Here is a 19,227-nt window from a genome sequence, read left to right as displayed (position 1 = left end):
GAAGGATATTTTTATTATTATTTCAGAACAGCAGATTTCATTTTTTGTTTATTGTAGATATCTCTCAGTCAAGAGCCGAACACCCCAAGCAGACACACCAAAGCATTAAATATAAACAAAAAATATATATATATATATCAGTAGTAGTATCTACTAATGGTATCTACTAGTATCTATTAGTTATTATACTAGTAGTATCTACTATAAGTTCATGTTCTACAAAATATCAGTAGGCATTTATCTTTCTGTTGGTTTTCTACAGGTTGTTTTACTACGTTTGGTAGAATGAATTTTAAAAATATAGCTCATGGTTTTTGTGTGCCACCCCAAGATTTAATGTGGCCCCCCACTGGCCACCCCCATGAAAAATTTCTGGAGGCGCCACTGAGAACAAGGAAGTGAAGACTTTAAGCACTTCTGATTGGTCAGACTGATGACATGTGATTAAGCCTTCAAGAATGATTGGCGGAGACAGTTAAATGGGCGGGACTTTTCCGCAAACTGTTATAGCTACAGGTAAATCGCGGTACAGTCATTCTTATCAAAATGTCTTTAATAGAATTAAATAAATACAAAGAAAAAGTAATTTTAAGATTTTTTATATTCCTAACTACTCAGTGTTTTATCAGGGTCTGTTTGGATGAACAAAGAGCTGATTTCCTGGAGATGGAAAATGTTTTTAGATCAGTTAATGAGGGCAATTTCCCACGGCACACTTGACCATCTCCCACGGCACACTAGTGTGCCGCGGCACACTGGTTGAAAAACACTGGTCTAGAACATGGCTTAAGCAGAGCAGCAGAAGTTCATTGGAAATTCATTTGAAATGCAATTTTAGGCTTAATTGTCTTTATATATGTCTTCCATCATCAGAAAACTGTCACAAGAACATGTTAAAAAAATTAAAAGCCCAATTTTCATCACTATGGGTCTTTAAAGGGTTCAAGGAATCCAGAAGACTGCCAGCATGAAGACAACAAATGCAATACAAGCCAAGATCGGTTGTGCTCATAGTGTGATCTCTACGATGTGCTCCTCAAGACACCCCAGAAACAATAACCGTCTCACTACACATCACTTTGTTATCAATCCATCACAGCCTTCACCGCTCTGAAGTTGACTGGAGTGTGCTAGAACTTTAGGTTTCAGAGTTTTTTTTAACCTAAAGAACATTTCAAACATCAGCGCAGAGGAATGGAGGGAAGTTAATTACTGCCTGAAACATGCTGTTGTTTTCATTGACTCTGCAAATCATATAATCTAATAATAGCTCACAAGCGACAAGCAAAATGAAATCATTTTATCCCGAGAGGAAAGCAAATGTCCTCTACTAAAAGGGGGGAAAAGTTGAGATTTCTGTTTGAAGACAAATTTTGTCATTCCTGATCTAAGACAAATCTTTCTATTCCAAACTCAGTGTCTGATTTTTGACAGTCGTGTTAGTCGGAAGCCTGGCAAACCACAGGCCTCTGATCACTACAGTGTAAATGTGTTGGGACTTACTTGTAAAGGTCAGACTGTGGCTGTTCACACTCAATGGTGGCGGTGAGGGATTCCAGATCGCTCTCAATGTTTGGCACTGTGTAATGAGTCTGGACATGTGGAAGAGTCGGAGACAAAGCAGAGGAAGAGTTTTGACTCAGTTGGGTCAGGTAGTCATATAGACCCATGTGCCTTTTATAGTTTAAAGTTACCCAAAAAGACAATGCTTACTGAGAAGCAAGACAATGGATTTTATCATGAGAGGGTGAAAATCACACAAACCCACTCTTTATTTAAGGTGACAAGCTCATACATTCTTTTTTTTATAAGCAAGACTATTCTACAGTTTTTGAAGAGGTCATTCATCTTTTTAAGAGTCATTCAAATGCTTTCTTTGGATACATTATGGCTTTTTAGACTTTTATGTCTATTCCTTGGATGTTAACCACTTTATCATTTTTAAAGCCTCTTGACAGTGATGCACAAATTACTCAACACACCAGTGTTACGTCTCCATGTGCTACAATGTTTTATCGCTGTCACTTTTTTTGGCTTCAAGTTGTCTCATTTGCTTAAGTTATCTTAAGGACGCTAAACCACACTGTGAAAAGATGTAATTTAAAACTGTTAACGTAGTTTGTTAATTCTTTTTCTATTGGTAACATTTTGGCAACATTTCTTGAGTTGGGTGTTGTTTACTACTGAGTAATTCAACAAGTCAGTATTTAGGTGTTTTAACATATACAGATTTTCTAACACCAAACCGAACAAAAAAGCACTGAAAATGTACATGAGTTTCCTATAGACTTTCTAAATGACTTTCTAAAGTCTAACTTCACTTTATAAAGCTGGACAATATAATTAGCTTAACATATAATTAGCTTTCCTTTTAGGAAAAAGGAAACTCTTTTGCCATAAAAGTAATATTTTTTCAAGACATAGGATTCAAATAATGAAGGTAGGGATAGGAATGCATCTTACTTTATGATTGGACTCTCCATCCAGACTTGCTGTGGTCACAAAACATGTGTCGTCATCTCGATGAGATTGCAGCAGTATTAAATCACAGGGAAAGGTCTCGTTTTCTTTTACTTCCACAATGTCTCCCACCTGAAGAGATCCAGTGATAAACTGGTTAGGATTAGCTTACTCCTTTGGGTGAAGGAAGAGGCCATGATGGCTTTCATGTAATAATGACAACGAGGAAATGTCTTCGACTATGGAACTGAAAGGGACTAAAGTTAATTTTCTACCGGTTAGGTGAATAGGCAATAGGCACAACTAACTAAGTAAGAAGAACTTGTTTGGTTAATAGTCACTTTTCACTTTTAGTCTTAACTGTTTGCCAGTTATTTAACCATCTGTTGCTTGCTAATGAATAACATGCTGTGAAACAATAAAGATCCTATGTTGAAACAAACCAAAATTAAAATTATTCTTTTTTATTAAAAAGTATTTAAAATGTGCGTCAAGAGAAAATATAGCTTCTTCAAACCAAAACATGCAGCTGTATCTACATGAGAAGAAACAAAAACGGAAGAGCTGCCACCACATCTGGGCTTCAACAGACCAGAAACCACAAGCAGGACCCAAGCCTGAGAGCACAGATTTGGTTTGAACAAATAAATGTATAAATGGGATGTTTTGACTAAAGAAGCTTAGAGGAATTTAAAATGAATTCAAAATGTTACTAGAAGTCAGGGCCACATAGCTTGGATGGGAACACTGATCTCTGATGGTGTTGACAGTAAAAAACAAAAAAGAATGTAAACCAAGGATTAAATGAGTCTTGATGTACAGCTAAAGAGTCTGAATAAAAATGAATGCATATCATTTACTACATATCTCAGGATAAAAAGGTTGAAAACTTTTGTGATATGCAGTTCTTTATATCTGTTAAACAGGCAACTTAAGGTTAAGACGAGGCCACATTTGACCCCAAGGTTCTTCACTAGATATTAGAGAGAATAAGTGTTATATTAATGAAACAAAAAAAACTTGTCAGTCCAGTTGTGATTGAAACCTGTTAAAGAACAACATCAATTCTTTTAAAATAGAAAGAGAAAAAGTTCTAGTAATGAAACTGGCCTATTTTGTTGCATCTTAAAAAAACTTTCAGGTTTCAGGTAACATCTGAGTGTTGATAGATTAATGACCTTAGATCCATGTTTAAATACCTAATAGGCTTATTATATTCACAGGCAGATCATGGTCTGGACAGAGCATGTTCTGCCTGTGAATTTATTCCAAATACAATCACACCAATGAACCAGTAGCTTATGTTTGATCCAAGAAAAAAAAATCTTTCATAAAAAGTACCTTGATCTTCTCACTCTCGCTTTCTATCCTCTTGCCGTCCACAAGCACCGTCACTTTATACTTATTCACCTCATTGTCAGCCTTGTGCCGCAGCCAATCTTCATATCCCTATGGCAATATTTCAAAATCAGAATTGTATTATTTGCTTAGTGCAACAAAAAAGAACAAACTTTCCATTTGGTATTAGTTCCCACAGGACACAAAGAGCTTTGACATCAACACAAAGTGGCACAGTTGAGCTGTGTCTGTCCAGGAGGGGGGAGCCAGGAAAGAGTTTTGGCTTCAGAAAAGGATAGCATGACAGAAAAAGAACAACGAAAGTAAAATGTGTAAAAGACGATGTCATGTATCCTTAGGAGAAGACTATATCATGCATACATTTTAAATTGTAGGACTTTTTCGTCATTGTGTGCCTGAAGGGGCAAAATCTGATGGTGAGCATGCCCAGCAGTGCATTCAAACTATAATCCTGAGTCAGGTGGTGCAAAAGCAAAAAGTAAAAATAAAACAAATAAGAAATATGCTGCAGTCTTAATAGGCTCAAAATGTTGTGTTTTCTTCCAACAAACATCAAGATATTGATGGGAGATGGTGCAGTGATGGGAGGGGTGTAAAGGGAGGACACACACTGACACTACAGGCTGAGCCAGAATCTGGTATAACTCTACTTGAGAAATGTGGAGAAGTGCCAGGGAGGAAACAAGAAGAGGAAGCATTGCACAGATGGCCAGTAGAATTCCCCTACACCTGACTAATATTGCCAGACATGCTTCCCAGGTGTCCGACTTCAAAGCCTGGCTAAGGGAGTTCCAGTGCTTCCCAAAGCATTAAGGAAGGAAGCCCACCCACTATTGTGTGTTTCAAAGCCCCAGCAGTAAAACCAAATAAATAGACACTGCATGATAACTTGTATTGTTTTCTAGTCTTGCTCTTCCTTTCTTTCACTGACACTTCTCTGGAGGATAATACATCTTCACACCAATCAGAACTCCCCAGCAGAGCACATTAAAGCGAAACCCAAGAGATGATTATTCTGATCCTTCAAACTAAAATCACAGCAGGGGAGTTATAAAAGCAGAGGGATTTAATGTGTTATGTGGAAATGGGAGACAACCAGGAAATGAGGACATGGCTGGCTGTTCTAGCTGGATATTTAAAAAAAGTATCAACTACTAGCACATTTCTGACAAATTAAGCCATGTCTTACCTGTTTGATAGCAGTTACTGTTATCACAAAAAATAAAGGTAGGCCACTGGTGACTGGGCTGGTGGGGGTGTCCACTATCACCTGAAAGGAAAAAGAAAAACATGTTTTTGAATCTTAATTTTAAGACAAATGAACCCCAACTTAAAAATCTGTGCTTTTAGATGTACATAAAATAACACTGCAGGAGGAGCGATGTGTGGTGACTGTTTAAAGATGGCTTTTCTCTGTAAATGTAGGGTGTAGTCCACTTTCAGGAGCTTTTCGAATTCTTGCAAGGGAACACATGAGACAGAGCTTTTAGTCAAATGAATTAAGCCGGGGGTGTCAAACATACGGTCCGCGAGCCGATGGTTTAATCCGGCCCAGTCATGAAGAATACAAATTATAAGGATGATCAGTAGTGACACCCTAAGCACCAAAATGTTGTCAAAACGAAAAGAAAAGGATGGAGAGGGCTGCGCTTTCCAGGAAAAATGGAAAGAGTTTTGTTCGTTCACGGAGTTGAATGCAAAACCTGCATGCTTCGTATGTCAGCAACAGGTTCTCAAAGAATCCAACATTCAGCACCACTATGAGACTCACCATAAAGAAAAGTTTCATCATTTGCAGGGGGAGTTAAGAAAAGCAAAGATTTACAAACTATTAGCTGGACTGACAAAATAACCGTCTGCATTTACTGCAACCATGACGTCAGTGATGGAGCAGTGACACCTAGCTACTTTTGGTCACTATTGATGAAAGCACAGATACAGATATTGCACAACTGTGCATATGTATTAGAGGTGTTAAAGAGACCGTCACAGCGGAGTTTCTTGAGTTGATGGACACAACAACGGCTGATGACATAGTCAGCTCTCTAGTTACTGTGCCAGACTATGTTGGAAAAAACTGGTCATGTGATGTCAGTCTGGTCACTGATGGCGCCCCATTAAAGGTCAGGAAAAGAGCAGGTGTTACCACAAAATTTAGGCAGCAAACCACGAATAGATTCTTGGACATTTCAATGTGTTGTGCACACTTGAATGACAGTAAATGTGTTTCTGCACAGGATCTAAATCCTGATATTGATGGATGGGTGAGTTTCAGGAGAGAAAGGAGGTTAACTTCAAATTCTTATGTTCACAAATGTTTGCAAGTTTAACTTAGTTTAATTTTTCATTGAGTTGCACATTTACATTTTAGGAAATGTGTTTAATTCTTTACCGTAGCACCTCTTGAGTTTATTAACGGGATTGCTTCAGTGTCAGATGTGAAATACTCAGTCTGTGTAAAATTGAATAAACCTTTTTTTTAAGTGAAATGCATTTTATTTGAGATCCATTGGCCTCTGTTAATTTGTAATAATAACTGATTAGGCTACAATTTTGGTTGAGGCATTTTTTCCAACTGAGTAAAAAAAACATAAAAACAAAGCTGATTTTGGCTTTTATGTTACTGATCCGGCCCACTTGGGATCAGACAGTGGTCCCCGAACCAAAACGAGTTTGACACCCCTGAGTTAAGCACTATACTGATTGGAATGCCAACAACTGTGTCTAGATGTGAGGGGTAGACAGAAAAGGACTTCGTCAAACTCCCCTTGCCCACCCAGATGTATTACAGGAACAACCAGACCCAGTTTCAGGACATGTGGCAGCATTATCAGGGCTTACTTTTGTAATAATTCTGAACTAATGACCAAGCAGCTTAATAAAGTATGTTACAAAGGTCCAACACAAGTAAATCTCAAAAACACAAGCACCTTAACACAGAGTTCTTTCAAAACCAGCAATTGGATTTCCCCAACATTCCAGGTTTTGCAGAATACGGACTTATTTCCTCATTTCCTACTTGTTTCCTCACAGAGATGTTTGAATTATTACTCGTACACACAACCAATCCAGCTCATTGATATTCTGACCAGAAGAGCTACAAAGTGTCAGAGAGACATCAGCTCACCTCTGTTGTCAGGGATGCATTTTGATGCAGTCTCCAGTGTTTTCCTCCCTCGCACCTCAACTGAATATAAAGTGCAAGTTTCCTAACATGAAGTGAAAACAAAGCCCCAGTCTTTATCTACTCAAACACCTTCATATAACACACACACGCTACTTGTCTATCAATGCCTTTCTAAGATTCCAATTAAGGAGGGGAAAACTCAGAAAGCTAATTTTGACAATGGAATGCCAGTAAGGAGTCTGACAAAAAGAATACTGCTACAGCCCTGTTTACATGTCAAAATTAGGGGTAGCCCCATCACTTTAAAACGTTTCAAGTGAAGTAAGTGAAGCCAGGTCACTTTACCAGATGGCTGTTTGGTAGCTTGTTTCAAAAACATTCTCATCCACTTATTTGTAAAACAAGGCAACTTTTCCACAGAAATAAACATACTTACAATCTAAGAATAGCTTACATCTTATACTACTCTGCATTCAACATTGAAATTTAGCAAACCTAGAGCGGTAGTCTTTTTATTGACCCACTGTCAATGAAACCCTACATTGACAGGTAAACCTCAGCTCTAAAACAGCCTTTACTAGCTGTGTTTCAGTGGCTATAAAGCCTTTGTTCAACCCATGTATTCATTTTTGGAAGGGTTGAGATTTAGAGACATAAGAGCAGACCAGGATAGAGACAATAATAAAAGGATAAAACTGACTCCAGAGTCACCATAAACTATGTCCTATGCTTGTTTATTGTTTGATCTATGGGTTACCTGTATTAATTTAATTCTCATGTACTGAGTTACCAGAAGAGAGTACTCTAAAGAAAATCTCTCTTTACCCTCATAATCTAATCCACATAATGGCCAAGATGACCACATCAGATGTAGTACACTGACTACAGTAAAGCAGTATGTTCAGCATCTGTAAAAAAAAAAAAAAAAAAACACTAAAGGAGAATGATCAGGGCTCATTTATTGGTAGTTATGAGTTTACAATCAAATTCCAAAATAATTTTGATCATTTTGACAGGAACATTAAGAGTCACCACGGAAGAATTGCAGTCTTTTTCAGTGTTACCGTCACAGCTTTAAAATTAATCCTACAGCCACATGGTAAAGTCAAGCAGTCTTACTTTTCTGTATTTAATAATATGATGTTAAGGAAGTTATCTAGTTATATTTTGCCAACAGTGTTCTTCTGATTATTATTTGCATGTGTACTTCTTCAGGAAGCTAAAGATGCAGCCAAAGGTGCGACTGTACACTGAAACCAGCCCACCAGATCATGTCCTGTGTTGTTGCGATGCTTTACTCTTCTAGTATTCTTCATTTTGATTTATTTTTTTGTTACAAATTTCTTTCTCCACCAAATCTCTGTTATTTTACCGTCTGTTTAATCACTACCAAATGTAATATTTTTATAAGTCTTACAAGTTGGTTGTTATTGTCAAAAGTGTGCAATTAATGTTTGCTGCTGTAAAGAACAAGATAAAGAATTGTGTTTATGAATTGGTTTATTTGAACTACAAAGCAGCAGGATCTTTTTTCTAGATAACAGAGTGATAAATAAGAGCAAGAGGTAGTTGATTAGCCAAATATGTTCCTGGTTTTGGAAAGACGTGTTCATATTCTGCTCATTGACCCTTCATCTGCACGGCCCAATAACTTTCTGTAGAACATTGTCTATAGTTATAACCAGCCACAGAGAAACTTGCTTTGTCAGCAAGTTCTAAATTAAATGAAAGGGTATAATCAATCAAAATGTAATTATAAACTAATTCAATAAGTCACTAAATTAGCAATATTAACAAGTTTTCATGCCGACCCCTGCAAAAGTATTCTCCGCTGTATGATAAGGTTAACTGTGGATAAGCTCTGACATTTAAGGTAAAATTGAAACGGCCATAATGGTCCTTGAAAGAGGGCTCTAATGGCTGTGTGCTGAAGCATCAAGTAGTCTGAACAGGAAAACACAAAAAAGTCTGCATTAGAAAGACAGCATATCATTTTTCAAGAGGCCAACTTTATCAGTGGTGTCTCAACAGCTGTTTTAAGGCAACTTGCTCCCAATTTTGATATGATTAGTACATTTATGATTGGATGGAACAATAGTCAAGTCTTCTACAGGAGTTTGCTCTGAAGCAAAATAACTAAAACTAAAAAACATCTGAGCTTGTGTTTCTTATTACATTAGAAATCACCTACAATTATATCTTCATTATTCCTTCTATAAGACCAACAGAAAAGCTCCCTTAAAAAATCTCTGCAGTTGGAGTTAAAAGTTTCCTGCTGCTGAAGTGCTGGTGTGATATCAGAGCAGCAGAGCAGAGCAGAGCAGCACAAAGCCCTTCATCTGAGCTGGGAAGTGTGTCATAGAGATAGACAGATAGCGGGTCTCCAGAGTCCCCCGGGCAGCGCTGTGGGTCCTGGTGTCCTCCTACCCAGTCACTCTCTCCTCCTGTTCTCATTTTCACCCTCTCTCACAATGCTTTATTCCCGTTCGATCAAATTCAAGCAAAGGCATGCAGAAGCTATTTATAGAAGAGTGCTACTTTTTTTTTAATCAGCCTGTGTCTATTTGTGTCGCTTAGGAGTACAGAGGGCTCCCTGGTTGCTGACGTCAGCAGTGCAGCTCTGCAGAGAGATGGAGGGGGGTTATGTGAGGCAGAAAGGAAAAAAGAAAGATGAACAGAAACAAACTCCTAAAGAAAATAAAGGGGAAAAAGGCAATGATTGAACAAAGTTGGAATTTAGATGGCACATGGTTGATAGACAGGGGTGCAACGGTTCAAAAAAACTCACTCTTTGGATTGTGTCACAGTTTTAAAATCACAGTTCAGATCCTTTTTTGGATGAGTAAAATAGAAAAACTAAAACAAAATAAAAGTCTACAATTATTTTTTCTTTAAAGCTTTAAAACATAGATTTAGTAAAGCATATATAAAGTACAAGTATAACATTTTAATGTTGGGAAATAAAGTATAACATTAAAAATTTGCTCATAAAAACAAAACATTAATGAGATCTTTGAACTCAAGATATTCCGTTATAGAAAAGATGCCCATATGAACAAATGTGCTTTGAAAACATCAGGGGGTGTTAGAATTTACTACTTTTCATTCTTTCACTGTGTTTCTACTGCTAAAAAGCCCCTCCCCCTGTTTACAGATGGAGCAGCTTTTTTTTCTCCTACCACTGTGCGGGACAGCTGCTGCTCCTCACCGGGGAGTGTCTGACTGATTTCTGAAGCGACGTGCAGTGATGCTTTTGTACATTTCTTTTCGAAATTAATAAACTGGATCTCTCATCATCAGCGTCCTCCATAATGAAGTTGAGAAAAGCTTTTGACCGAAGCTCCTCCCACACGCGGCGGGTGCTGCAGGTTAATACACTTCAGGACAAACGTCAAGCAGCAACTTTGATGCATGTCAAATCAAAGACAGTGTACATTACTTTGACAAACAAATTGCGTTCGGTTTGAATGGACAATTGATTTAAATGATGCGCTCGCGAGGTGCGCATGGGCGGGGTGGTCCATGGCTAGTGATGCGTATGAATCACGGATCATCCGTGCACCCCTATTGATAGAGTACTTGCACTTTCTTAGCTAGGCATGATTGTTTTTTTGTTTTTTTTGGTCTGCTAAATAAAAATGAAACATGAAGGCTCGGTTTCCATGCCTTTATTAAACACAGTGCATGGTAAAAAAAAAAAAAAAAAAACGAGGGGGAGAAACTGGTTAGAATAAGTAGCCCTCTGGAGAGTGGATTAGTGAAGAAATGCCAACTTCCCTGAAGAATGGGTAAACACTATCAGCAAACAGAGGACACCCACTGACTCGGATCATGGGGATAAGCATGAACATATAGCATACTCTAGCACAAACAGTGGAAACATGAAGTCACAGCAAATCCTTTTAAAAAGAGTCAGTCTAAATACTGCAAACGTGATAGCTTTTTTTGGTTGTTTTTTATCACAAGCACTGCTTCAACTGAAGCGTGCAGAAAATATTTGCAATGATGATAAACAGTTAGGAGAAACCCTAATAATCTGAAGATGGGTTTAAGGTAGGTTGAGGAGACGTCAGTCTGAAACTGGGGATAAAGCACATCATCTGACCATCTGTCTCTAGAAAACAATTGGGTTTTTTTTTTAGAAACATACTAAAGATCATTTTCACTTCATCGTAGGAACAGACTACTGAGAACTGCCACACCAATCAAGGCAGATGTCAGTTTCAAGGGAAAACCGAACTTAAAAAAAAACATTCCCTACCACCATCCCCACAGAACTCAGGCCCAGTGCCAAGGCCTGTTTACACTACGGGGCTGTTTTCTGCTTTGGTACTAAAAAAAGACCACAGCCTATTTCCATGGATACGAAAAAAGACAGATTTAGAAAGGGCAGATGTGAAAGCAAATTGCATTTGTCCTCTTTTGAACTCATTAGATTGGTTAAGTTTTATTTTGTTCAGGTCCACTTGGCGTAAAGAGGAGAGAATTTGGAAAAGAAAACCATGTTTTGGTGAGCAGCCCTCACCAACATGCGATTTCTTTTGCTGTAAGAACAAGTATAAAAGCAAAATACTGTACACCAAAAACAAATGACAACAGAAAATTATAATTTGGGTTAATGCAGAAAGATTTAATTTGGAACTTATTACCTGATTAAACATTAATCTTCAAAAATTTACATTTAAAAAGCAGAGAAAGTCTATGTCAATTAAATAAAAAATAAAATGTTTTAAAAATGTATATATTTACATTTCTATAGTTTTATTGTTGAACCTTGGAGAAAAGAAAACTTGTATGAACTTGATTAAAAAAACTAGCAATGAGGTGCGTTCACTGCATGCAAACTGCTGTTTTTCAAAGCCTGCGTCATGCATGTTAGCGAACTAATAATGTAGACAATGCCAGTTGTTTGTTTTGGAACAGTGCCCATATTAAAATGATAAACAGTATTGTTAAATCTGCTTGATGGTGTTGACAAGAATACAAAAAGGAAACTTCCCTAGCATGACATGGAGTGCTCCAATTCCAGTTCAAAGAACAGAGTATCATAAGCAGTCGGTTTGTGTCTAAAGACACCAAGAAATCAGAAGCAAACCAATCATTATTTTGAAAATAAAAAATCCATTGATCCATAATAATAATCCATGATTACAAAAACTGTCTAAAACTATAAAATGAATTTACTCAGTAGGGGTGGGATTATATAAGCTTGCTTCCTCCCACTCCTTTTCAAGCAAGGATTCCGCTTTTAAACAGTTTTTCAGGCATGGGCAGATTTTCTGATAGTCTTTCATGCAAGAGTTAACATTTTATTACTGAAAGCTTTACTTTTTTGTAAAACAAAGTTATGTTAAGTCATCAAATGTATGAATTTATTTGCCTTTCATGCAAATTTGTATTAGTTCTTAAGCAAAAAACTGCATACTGTTAGTTTTTAATCATGAAAAATATGACTTGAAAGTTTCACCATTATTTATCATCATTAATTACAGAAAAACCTCACGTTAATAGATACATTGGTTTCAAATGAAAAGTTGAAATAAAAAAAACATAATAAAATCGATTTACTATTTTTGCAGTGATACCCAACTCTATTGCTCTTTTCATTTGACATGTTGTCTGAAAGCCTTTTTTTTAAACAAGTCAAAGTCTAACTTAAATTAAAAACAATAAAAAAACAGCATAGTATCTGAAACATCTTTCTTTCGGTCATACTCCAGAGCTCAAGATCAAAGATGAGTATTGAAAATTGAGAGCTTCACTCTCCTGCTCAGCTCCCTCTTCTACCTCTCCGAACTGCAAGGCAGCGGACACCACATTAATCTGCCTGTTGATCTCATGCTAGGATCTTCCCTCACTTATGAACGAAACCCCAAGATACCTGAACTCCTGAGGAAAGGGCACTCCAGCGACTAGAAAAGACAAAGTACAACTGGCCTCAGAATGGCCCCAGTGGTGGCCCCCTTCCCAGCTGCTTCACACTCGGCTGTAAACTACCCCTACTAGAAGTTCCGGCTCAATGAAGTCAACAGGACAATATCATCTGCAAAGAGCAGAAAGGAAATCCTATGGTCTCAAAATCAGACTCCCTCCAGCCCCTGGCTGTGCCTTAACATTGTGTCCATAAGGATTATGAACAGAACCAGCGATAGAGGGTAGCCCCGCTGGAGTCCAAAGTGTACCTGGAACAGGTCAGAATTACTGCCACCTAGGCAAAACCAAGCTCCAGCTCTGGTAATACAGGGATTGGACAGCCCTTAGTAAGACTCCTCAAACCCCATACTTACAGAGCACCCTCCACAGGACACCATGGGCAGCATGGTCAAACGCCTTTCCCAAATTCACAAGACGCATATGGTGTGGATGAGCAAACTCCCACGAACACTCCAGCACCCAATTAATTGAGTGTAAAACTGCTCTTCTGTTCTAAAACCAGGATAAAAACCACATTGTTGCTCCTGTATCTGAGGTGTGACTACTGGTATATAAACCAAATAAAAACCAAAATAAGTTATAAATCCATTCAGTGTTTTGGCAGTAAAACGAGACCCTAATCAGAGCCAATATTAGTCCAATATTAGTATTCAGATCCAATATTAGTCTGAACGTGATAGTTGAGGGCTGATCAGGGAGCTGCTTTTTGCTGATAAGGGCTCTTCTCCATGAAATGGACTAGATACATATAAATAAATAAAGACAGCTATTAACTTACAACTGTAACCAATTCTATTATTTTAGATTTTTCTGATCAATCTTTCTAAACATTTTCCTCCATCAGGCAAACAAAAGATAAAGTTGAATTTTATTGGAGTTCACGACAATTTGTTTTCTACAAAAAATGTAATAAATGTTTTCCTCAAAGTGTTAATCGATGTTATATAAAAGAAAACAAATAAGATTGTATATAATTAAATCACATTTTCCCCAACTCTCCAAAAACACACTCAACCTGAATATGTAACAAGGCAGAACTATAAAAGTGTTGCTGATATTATGTTTGGAGACTACACAGTCTGGATCAGAGGTTACCCAGGTAAAGAAAGTTCAAGCTTTAAAAAAAAAAAAAAAAAGGGACAATGTGTTCTGTAAGAATTGTAGAGTACTTGGCAGCATATTTCCAGTGAACTTTCTGATTCCTCTGAGCGACAAATCCCAGCAAATACGCTGGCCGAGAGACTGACAGGGCCAGGGGGTAAAGGCTGAAAGTAAGGCAAAGACACTGCAGAAGGTTGTTGGGTCTTGCAGAGTAAAGAAATTTGAAAAACTGCCACCAAAAATGAAAGAACATCTTTAGAGAATAAAAATGAGTGACAGACTCACGTTGAGTCACGAAATAAAGCTTTATGTGAGTGTCAGACTATTAGTAGTCTATGTGAGCAGGTGTGTTGTCAATTTAAAGATGACTAGTGTACATTTCCACAACTTATTTGCTATGAAACTTATTTTTGGCAAATTGGACCTATTTTCTGATTACGGATTTTGTATGTGTGCCTTTACTGAACTCATTTTGTCTCTGACCCTAAATTTGGCAATCTATAAGCAAACTACCTCACTCCATTTATACAATTATGATAAATCAGTTCATCCTTCGTGCAGATGCTGTACAGTCCCTAAATTACTCTAAATTTTAATTTTACAACAAGTTTCCAACATCTTCTTCTTTTGCAACTATTTTGTACACAATTTTTGTAAACAATTTTTTTTTTTATTCCTGCATACACAAAATTTGCAAGTTGACTGTACACACCCTCACTGATTATGATCTGGCCACTCACTAAAAATTATTAAGAGGATAAACCTACAGACCAGATCTATGAAGTCCCACGTTAAATGGACTTTAAATTGTTCTGAATTATTTTTTAACATACACGCATAATTTAGGTAATTTATTTGTAGTAGATTTCCTGACGCAGTTTCCAGAACTGAGATCCAAGTCCCACTTCACCTACACAAATGTACATACAGTTAAAACACACACTTTAGCACATCATTGTCATCCACCAAATCTGTAAAAATATATATTTTTGCTTGGCACATTTAAAAAACATAGGCTTACCTGCACCAGGAAGATGATAAGGAAGTAGAAATTGGCAATTCTTCTAAACTGTTCAAACAGGTTCTTTGGTAGGAAGTTCCACACTGTATACTGCATGGGAGGGGGAAAAATGGGTTCAAGTCAGCATCAGTTAAAACAAACATCACAATTTCTGGTCCATTTTTTTTTGTTTGTTTGTTTTTTTTTGCTTCTTGGCTAGAAGGCATGCCATTCTTTCAAGAACATTCTGGAACCCATAGTAAAGGCTTAGCAAGCCCAGAAAGATTGAACATTATTTGACTTTCACAGAGTCTGTCAATTGTTATGTTTGAGCTACAGAAGTAAAATAGGCACACAGCTTCAAAAGCTTCCACTCTTTGTTCTTTTTACAGCCTGGGGACACAAGCGGACCATGGGGACTTCAGGTATTCAGCTGACTTTGGTGGCTGACTTATCTACTTTCTTTGGCTACTTTTGAATAAAGAGCTATTGAACTTATCAGATTGCTTTTGTCCTTTTTAAGCGGTCATGACTGGTATTACAATTCTTAGGGGAATGCTCAATACTGTCCCATTGGCAACAGATCTGTAAAACAAGGTAACACACTAAAGATCCTAATATAGACAAGTGTACCCTCTGAAACACTCACACAGAAACAGCAAGGCAGCACCGACTTAGGAGAGTGCCTGCATGGGAAATGGTTGAAATGCAGCGGCAGCAGAATGGCCCATCCCACTTTGTAGGAAAAAAAGGAGTTAAAAGTAATGAGAAAATGTGGGGGGTGGGTTGGCAGCAGTAGGGGGACTGAGAATGAAAGTGCAGCAACAGTAGGAGAGGAAACGCAGTGAGTCAATGCAGAAGAGAAAAACTAGATGACGGGCTGAAGCAGAGAGGCAACATAAACACTACAGCTGGGGTAATTAAAGACTGTTTACCCTGACGCGCTGTCAAGTGGCCAATTGATTTGCCCCTCTTCAGCAGGAGCCACTGCAGCACCATAAATCCATCTGCCATCTTTCTCTCCCACCCTTCCTCATTCCTTTCATTTATAATATTCCCTGACCAGAAAAAAACAACACCTGTCCATGCTTGCCTTTACCATTGGAAACCGCTATGTGCATGTTCTCAGACACTGAAAGCATAAATGTTTTTTTCATTCATTCATTCATCTTCTTGACCGTTTTTCCCCTTCGGGGTCACGGGGGTTGCCGGAGCCTATCCCGGCCACTTGGGCGTAGGCAGGGGATGCCCTGGACTGGTCACCAGTCTGTCGCAGGGTAGAATATCCTCAATCACACATCCATTCACTCTCACAGTCACACCTATGGACAATTTAGAGTTGCCAATCAACCTATGAAGCATGTTTTTGGACAGTGGGAGGAAGCCGGAGATCCCGGAGAAAACCCACGCATGCACAGGGAGAACATGCAAACTCCACACAGAAAGGTCCCCCATTGATGTTGTGTTTTTCATGTCCCCCAGCCGGGACTTGAACCGGAGGCCTTCTTGCTGTGAGGCAAGAGCGCTAACCACTGCTCCACCGTGACCATCAATTGTTCTTGACAGGCTAAAACTCACTCTGGATTGGAAGCAAAGATATTTATGGAGAATGTTCAGGAATCTTGTAATGTAAACAGTAAGTGATTTAGAAATGTATTCAGAATTTCAATATTTTACATAATAGCCTAACAACTGTTGTGTAAAATTACTCTGATGAACAAATATAGAGCAAAATCCGACTTTTTTGGAGGTTTTAACAGTAAAGAGGTTTATACAGATAGAAGAGTGTCAACGCAATTTAAATAGATATTTTTGCTTGTCTTAACCTCCAGAAAGTCCAAACATCCTATCAAATTGTAATCCAAGACATCTAACTTTTTGCATTTATGCTCATTGTTGGGTCAGATCTTGACTTGCTATCTTGCGAATGACATTTGTCTTTGTCAACAGGTCATTCTGACACAGCACTGGATTTGCCACCACACGTATTAGACAAACGCATTTTACAGTTATCTCATGTTTTTAAGCCTTGGTTCGTGTTGTCTGAACTGTATCAATCTATCTGCCTTGCTTTTCGGTTCTTGGAGTAGATAATATTAGTCTCTTGATAAACTCATTTGTTCAATAACAGAATAATTGTTGGTTTCAGAGATGTATTTGCATCGTAGCGATCAACTCTGTAGGAACTGATTCAAGAGTCTTTTTGCTGCTCAGTACTAGCAACACTAGTAGCATGGCATCTCTATGAATGAATACTAGTTCTTTCAAATCCTTCATTTTTTTGTTATGTGGGTGAGCCACCAACAAGCAGACGGCCATCAGTATGTCAAACCACACTAGCACCATAACATATCCATAGATTGCTGATTCAACTCACATCAATCCAGAACGCTTAAGTAAATGTGCAACAAAAATTTCAGTGAGTATGTGCATTGGTAGAACTCAGCAATCCCTTTCAAATGAATGCCGACACAATTAAAACTACTACTGACACAAAGAATGTAGGTCGAGAAAGTAACCCTTAAGTCAAGTCTGTAGCATATTTGCACAAACTCTGCTCCAAGTTTGCGGCTACCAATACAGCCCAGACAACATCCAAATTTGGTCAGTCATTAGATTTCATTGGATTTTGAATATTTTTTGCATTTTTTTCATTTGAGTAAGAGAAAAAACAAAGCTTGTTTTAAAGTCAATTGCAAACAAAGTTGTGCAGTGCAACTTACCTTGGAAGACACGATCCTGTTGTCACAGAACTTTGGTGGGATGATCTCCTCATTGCTTGGACATGGTCGATGACCAACAACAACTTTTCTATTGGCTCTGCTTCCCTCATCCACACCAAGCTGAAGGTGGAAGACACATGGGGTGAGAGAGGGGGAAACCAAAGGGGGGGAAAAAAAAGATTTTTTTCTTGTTAGAGATGACAACAAAGAAGACATGTTAAATTCAACAAGTCCTTGTTTTAGAAAGATTTTCAGTATGTTAAAGTATTTGTTGTGTTAATGATAAATGTCAGAGGTTGACAAAGCCTGGATTGAAGCAGTAAGACAGAAAAACCTGAGGACCCCGTTTTATGCTTGAAAGTACTCTACTGGAAAACTGTTTAGTGCAAAGCAATTATTTAAGGAAGGGGGAAGTAAAGTATGACGTAGGCAAGTGGACAAAACTGTTTACTGTCCAAGTATCGTACATTTAAATTTTTGTTGAATAGCAATAACTTTCTAGAAGCGTAAAGACATATATGTGCATTGACTCGCTAACTTAACATCAAATTAATTATCCTTGAGTACAGACATGCACTTTCCCTAAAATAAAGTTGCTGGGGCACTCCTCTTCTATAAAAAGAAATCCAGGGTGCATCACAAAAGAGGTTAAACAAAAGCCAGGTCATTGTCTTAGTTTTCAAGAGCTCTAAATATCTTATCAGCTGTAAACGAAAAAACCGTTCACTTAAAATGATAAACTTAACCCACAGGATACAGCTATAGTTTATTTATTGGAGTACATTTTAACTATAGCTGCCCTCTTGACGACAAAATAGGAAAATCTCATAGGATTAGTATTAACGCCAATATTGATTAGTAGTTAGATGATGGAAACACATATTGAAGGAGTGTCATTGTACAGGAAACGTATATACAGTGTGATTCCCATCCCAAATGCATTGGGTACATTTATAAAGCTCGGCCGACTCTGCTCTCTCCATGACCTCAATTTATTTCCCAGCCTCCCACACACATAAAATCCATCAGCTGTGGGTAGACAATTACAAAAACTAGAAGATCTTGATAATTTCTGTATTCTGAATAAGTCAGGATACTGTGTCCATGTTTTTTTATTTCTCCATAGATTTTCAGCATGAGCAAAGACTAACCAAGTAATCAACAGGTAGTAAAGTTGAGATGTAATCAATTTAAGTTCCGCTTTACTATGCAGGAATGAGCATTACCTATAAATGTTTACCTTTTATTATTATAAATTTAATTTCAGTTATGACTGCAAAACTGTTTGTTTATTCAGCAAACAAAAATGATGGTTTAACTGCAGCTTATAGAGTTTATGCTGCATTGTTTCAACACCAACCAAATCCATTTAGATGCAGAGTTTGGCCTCTGACCTTTCCTGAGATCTTAACATAATTATAATGTTGGGAGCATCCATTTGGCTGAGTTACACTTTTAACAGCCTTACCTAGCTTTCCTTCCACTGTTCAGCTATACTTAAGGTTTACAACAGATTGAAAAGA

General features: G+C 37.8%; 1 protein-coding gene across 8 annotated transcripts in view; it reads right to left on the bottom strand.

Annotated features, from left to right (window-relative positions):
* Nucleotides 1-19,227, bottom strand: part of atp11c (ATPase phospholipid transporting 11C) — a 60,286-nt gene that overhangs the window by 21,180 nt on the left and 19,879 nt on the right. For all 8 annotated transcript variants that reach the window (XR_002873968.1, XM_023959026.1, XM_023959025.1 and 5 more), the window contains exons 2-7: nt 17,705-17,824; nt 15,003-15,092; nt 5,009-5,089; nt 3,802-3,909; nt 2,464-2,592; nt 1,504-1,592 (exon numbers count right to left, since the gene is read on the bottom strand). Coding sequence is in view for 7 of the 8 variants with exons in the window: in XM_023959026.1 (XP_023814794.1) it covers nt 1,504-1,592; nt 2,464-2,592; nt 3,802-3,909; nt 5,009-5,089; nt 15,003-15,092; nt 17,705-17,824 (617 nt within the window). In the remaining variant the exon portion in view is untranslated. The remainder of the gene's footprint in view (nt 1-1,503; nt 1,593-2,463; nt 2,593-3,801; nt 3,910-5,008; nt 5,090-15,002; nt 15,093-17,704; nt 17,825-19,227) is intronic.

This window comes from Oryzias latipes, chromosome 10 (assembly GCF_002234675.1).
Source record: "Oryzias latipes chromosome 10, ASM223467v1".
Classification (NCBI taxonomy): domain Eukaryota; kingdom Metazoa; phylum Chordata; class Actinopteri; order Beloniformes; family Adrianichthyidae; genus Oryzias; species Oryzias latipes.
This window is presented reverse-complemented; position numbering and strand designations above follow the sequence as displayed.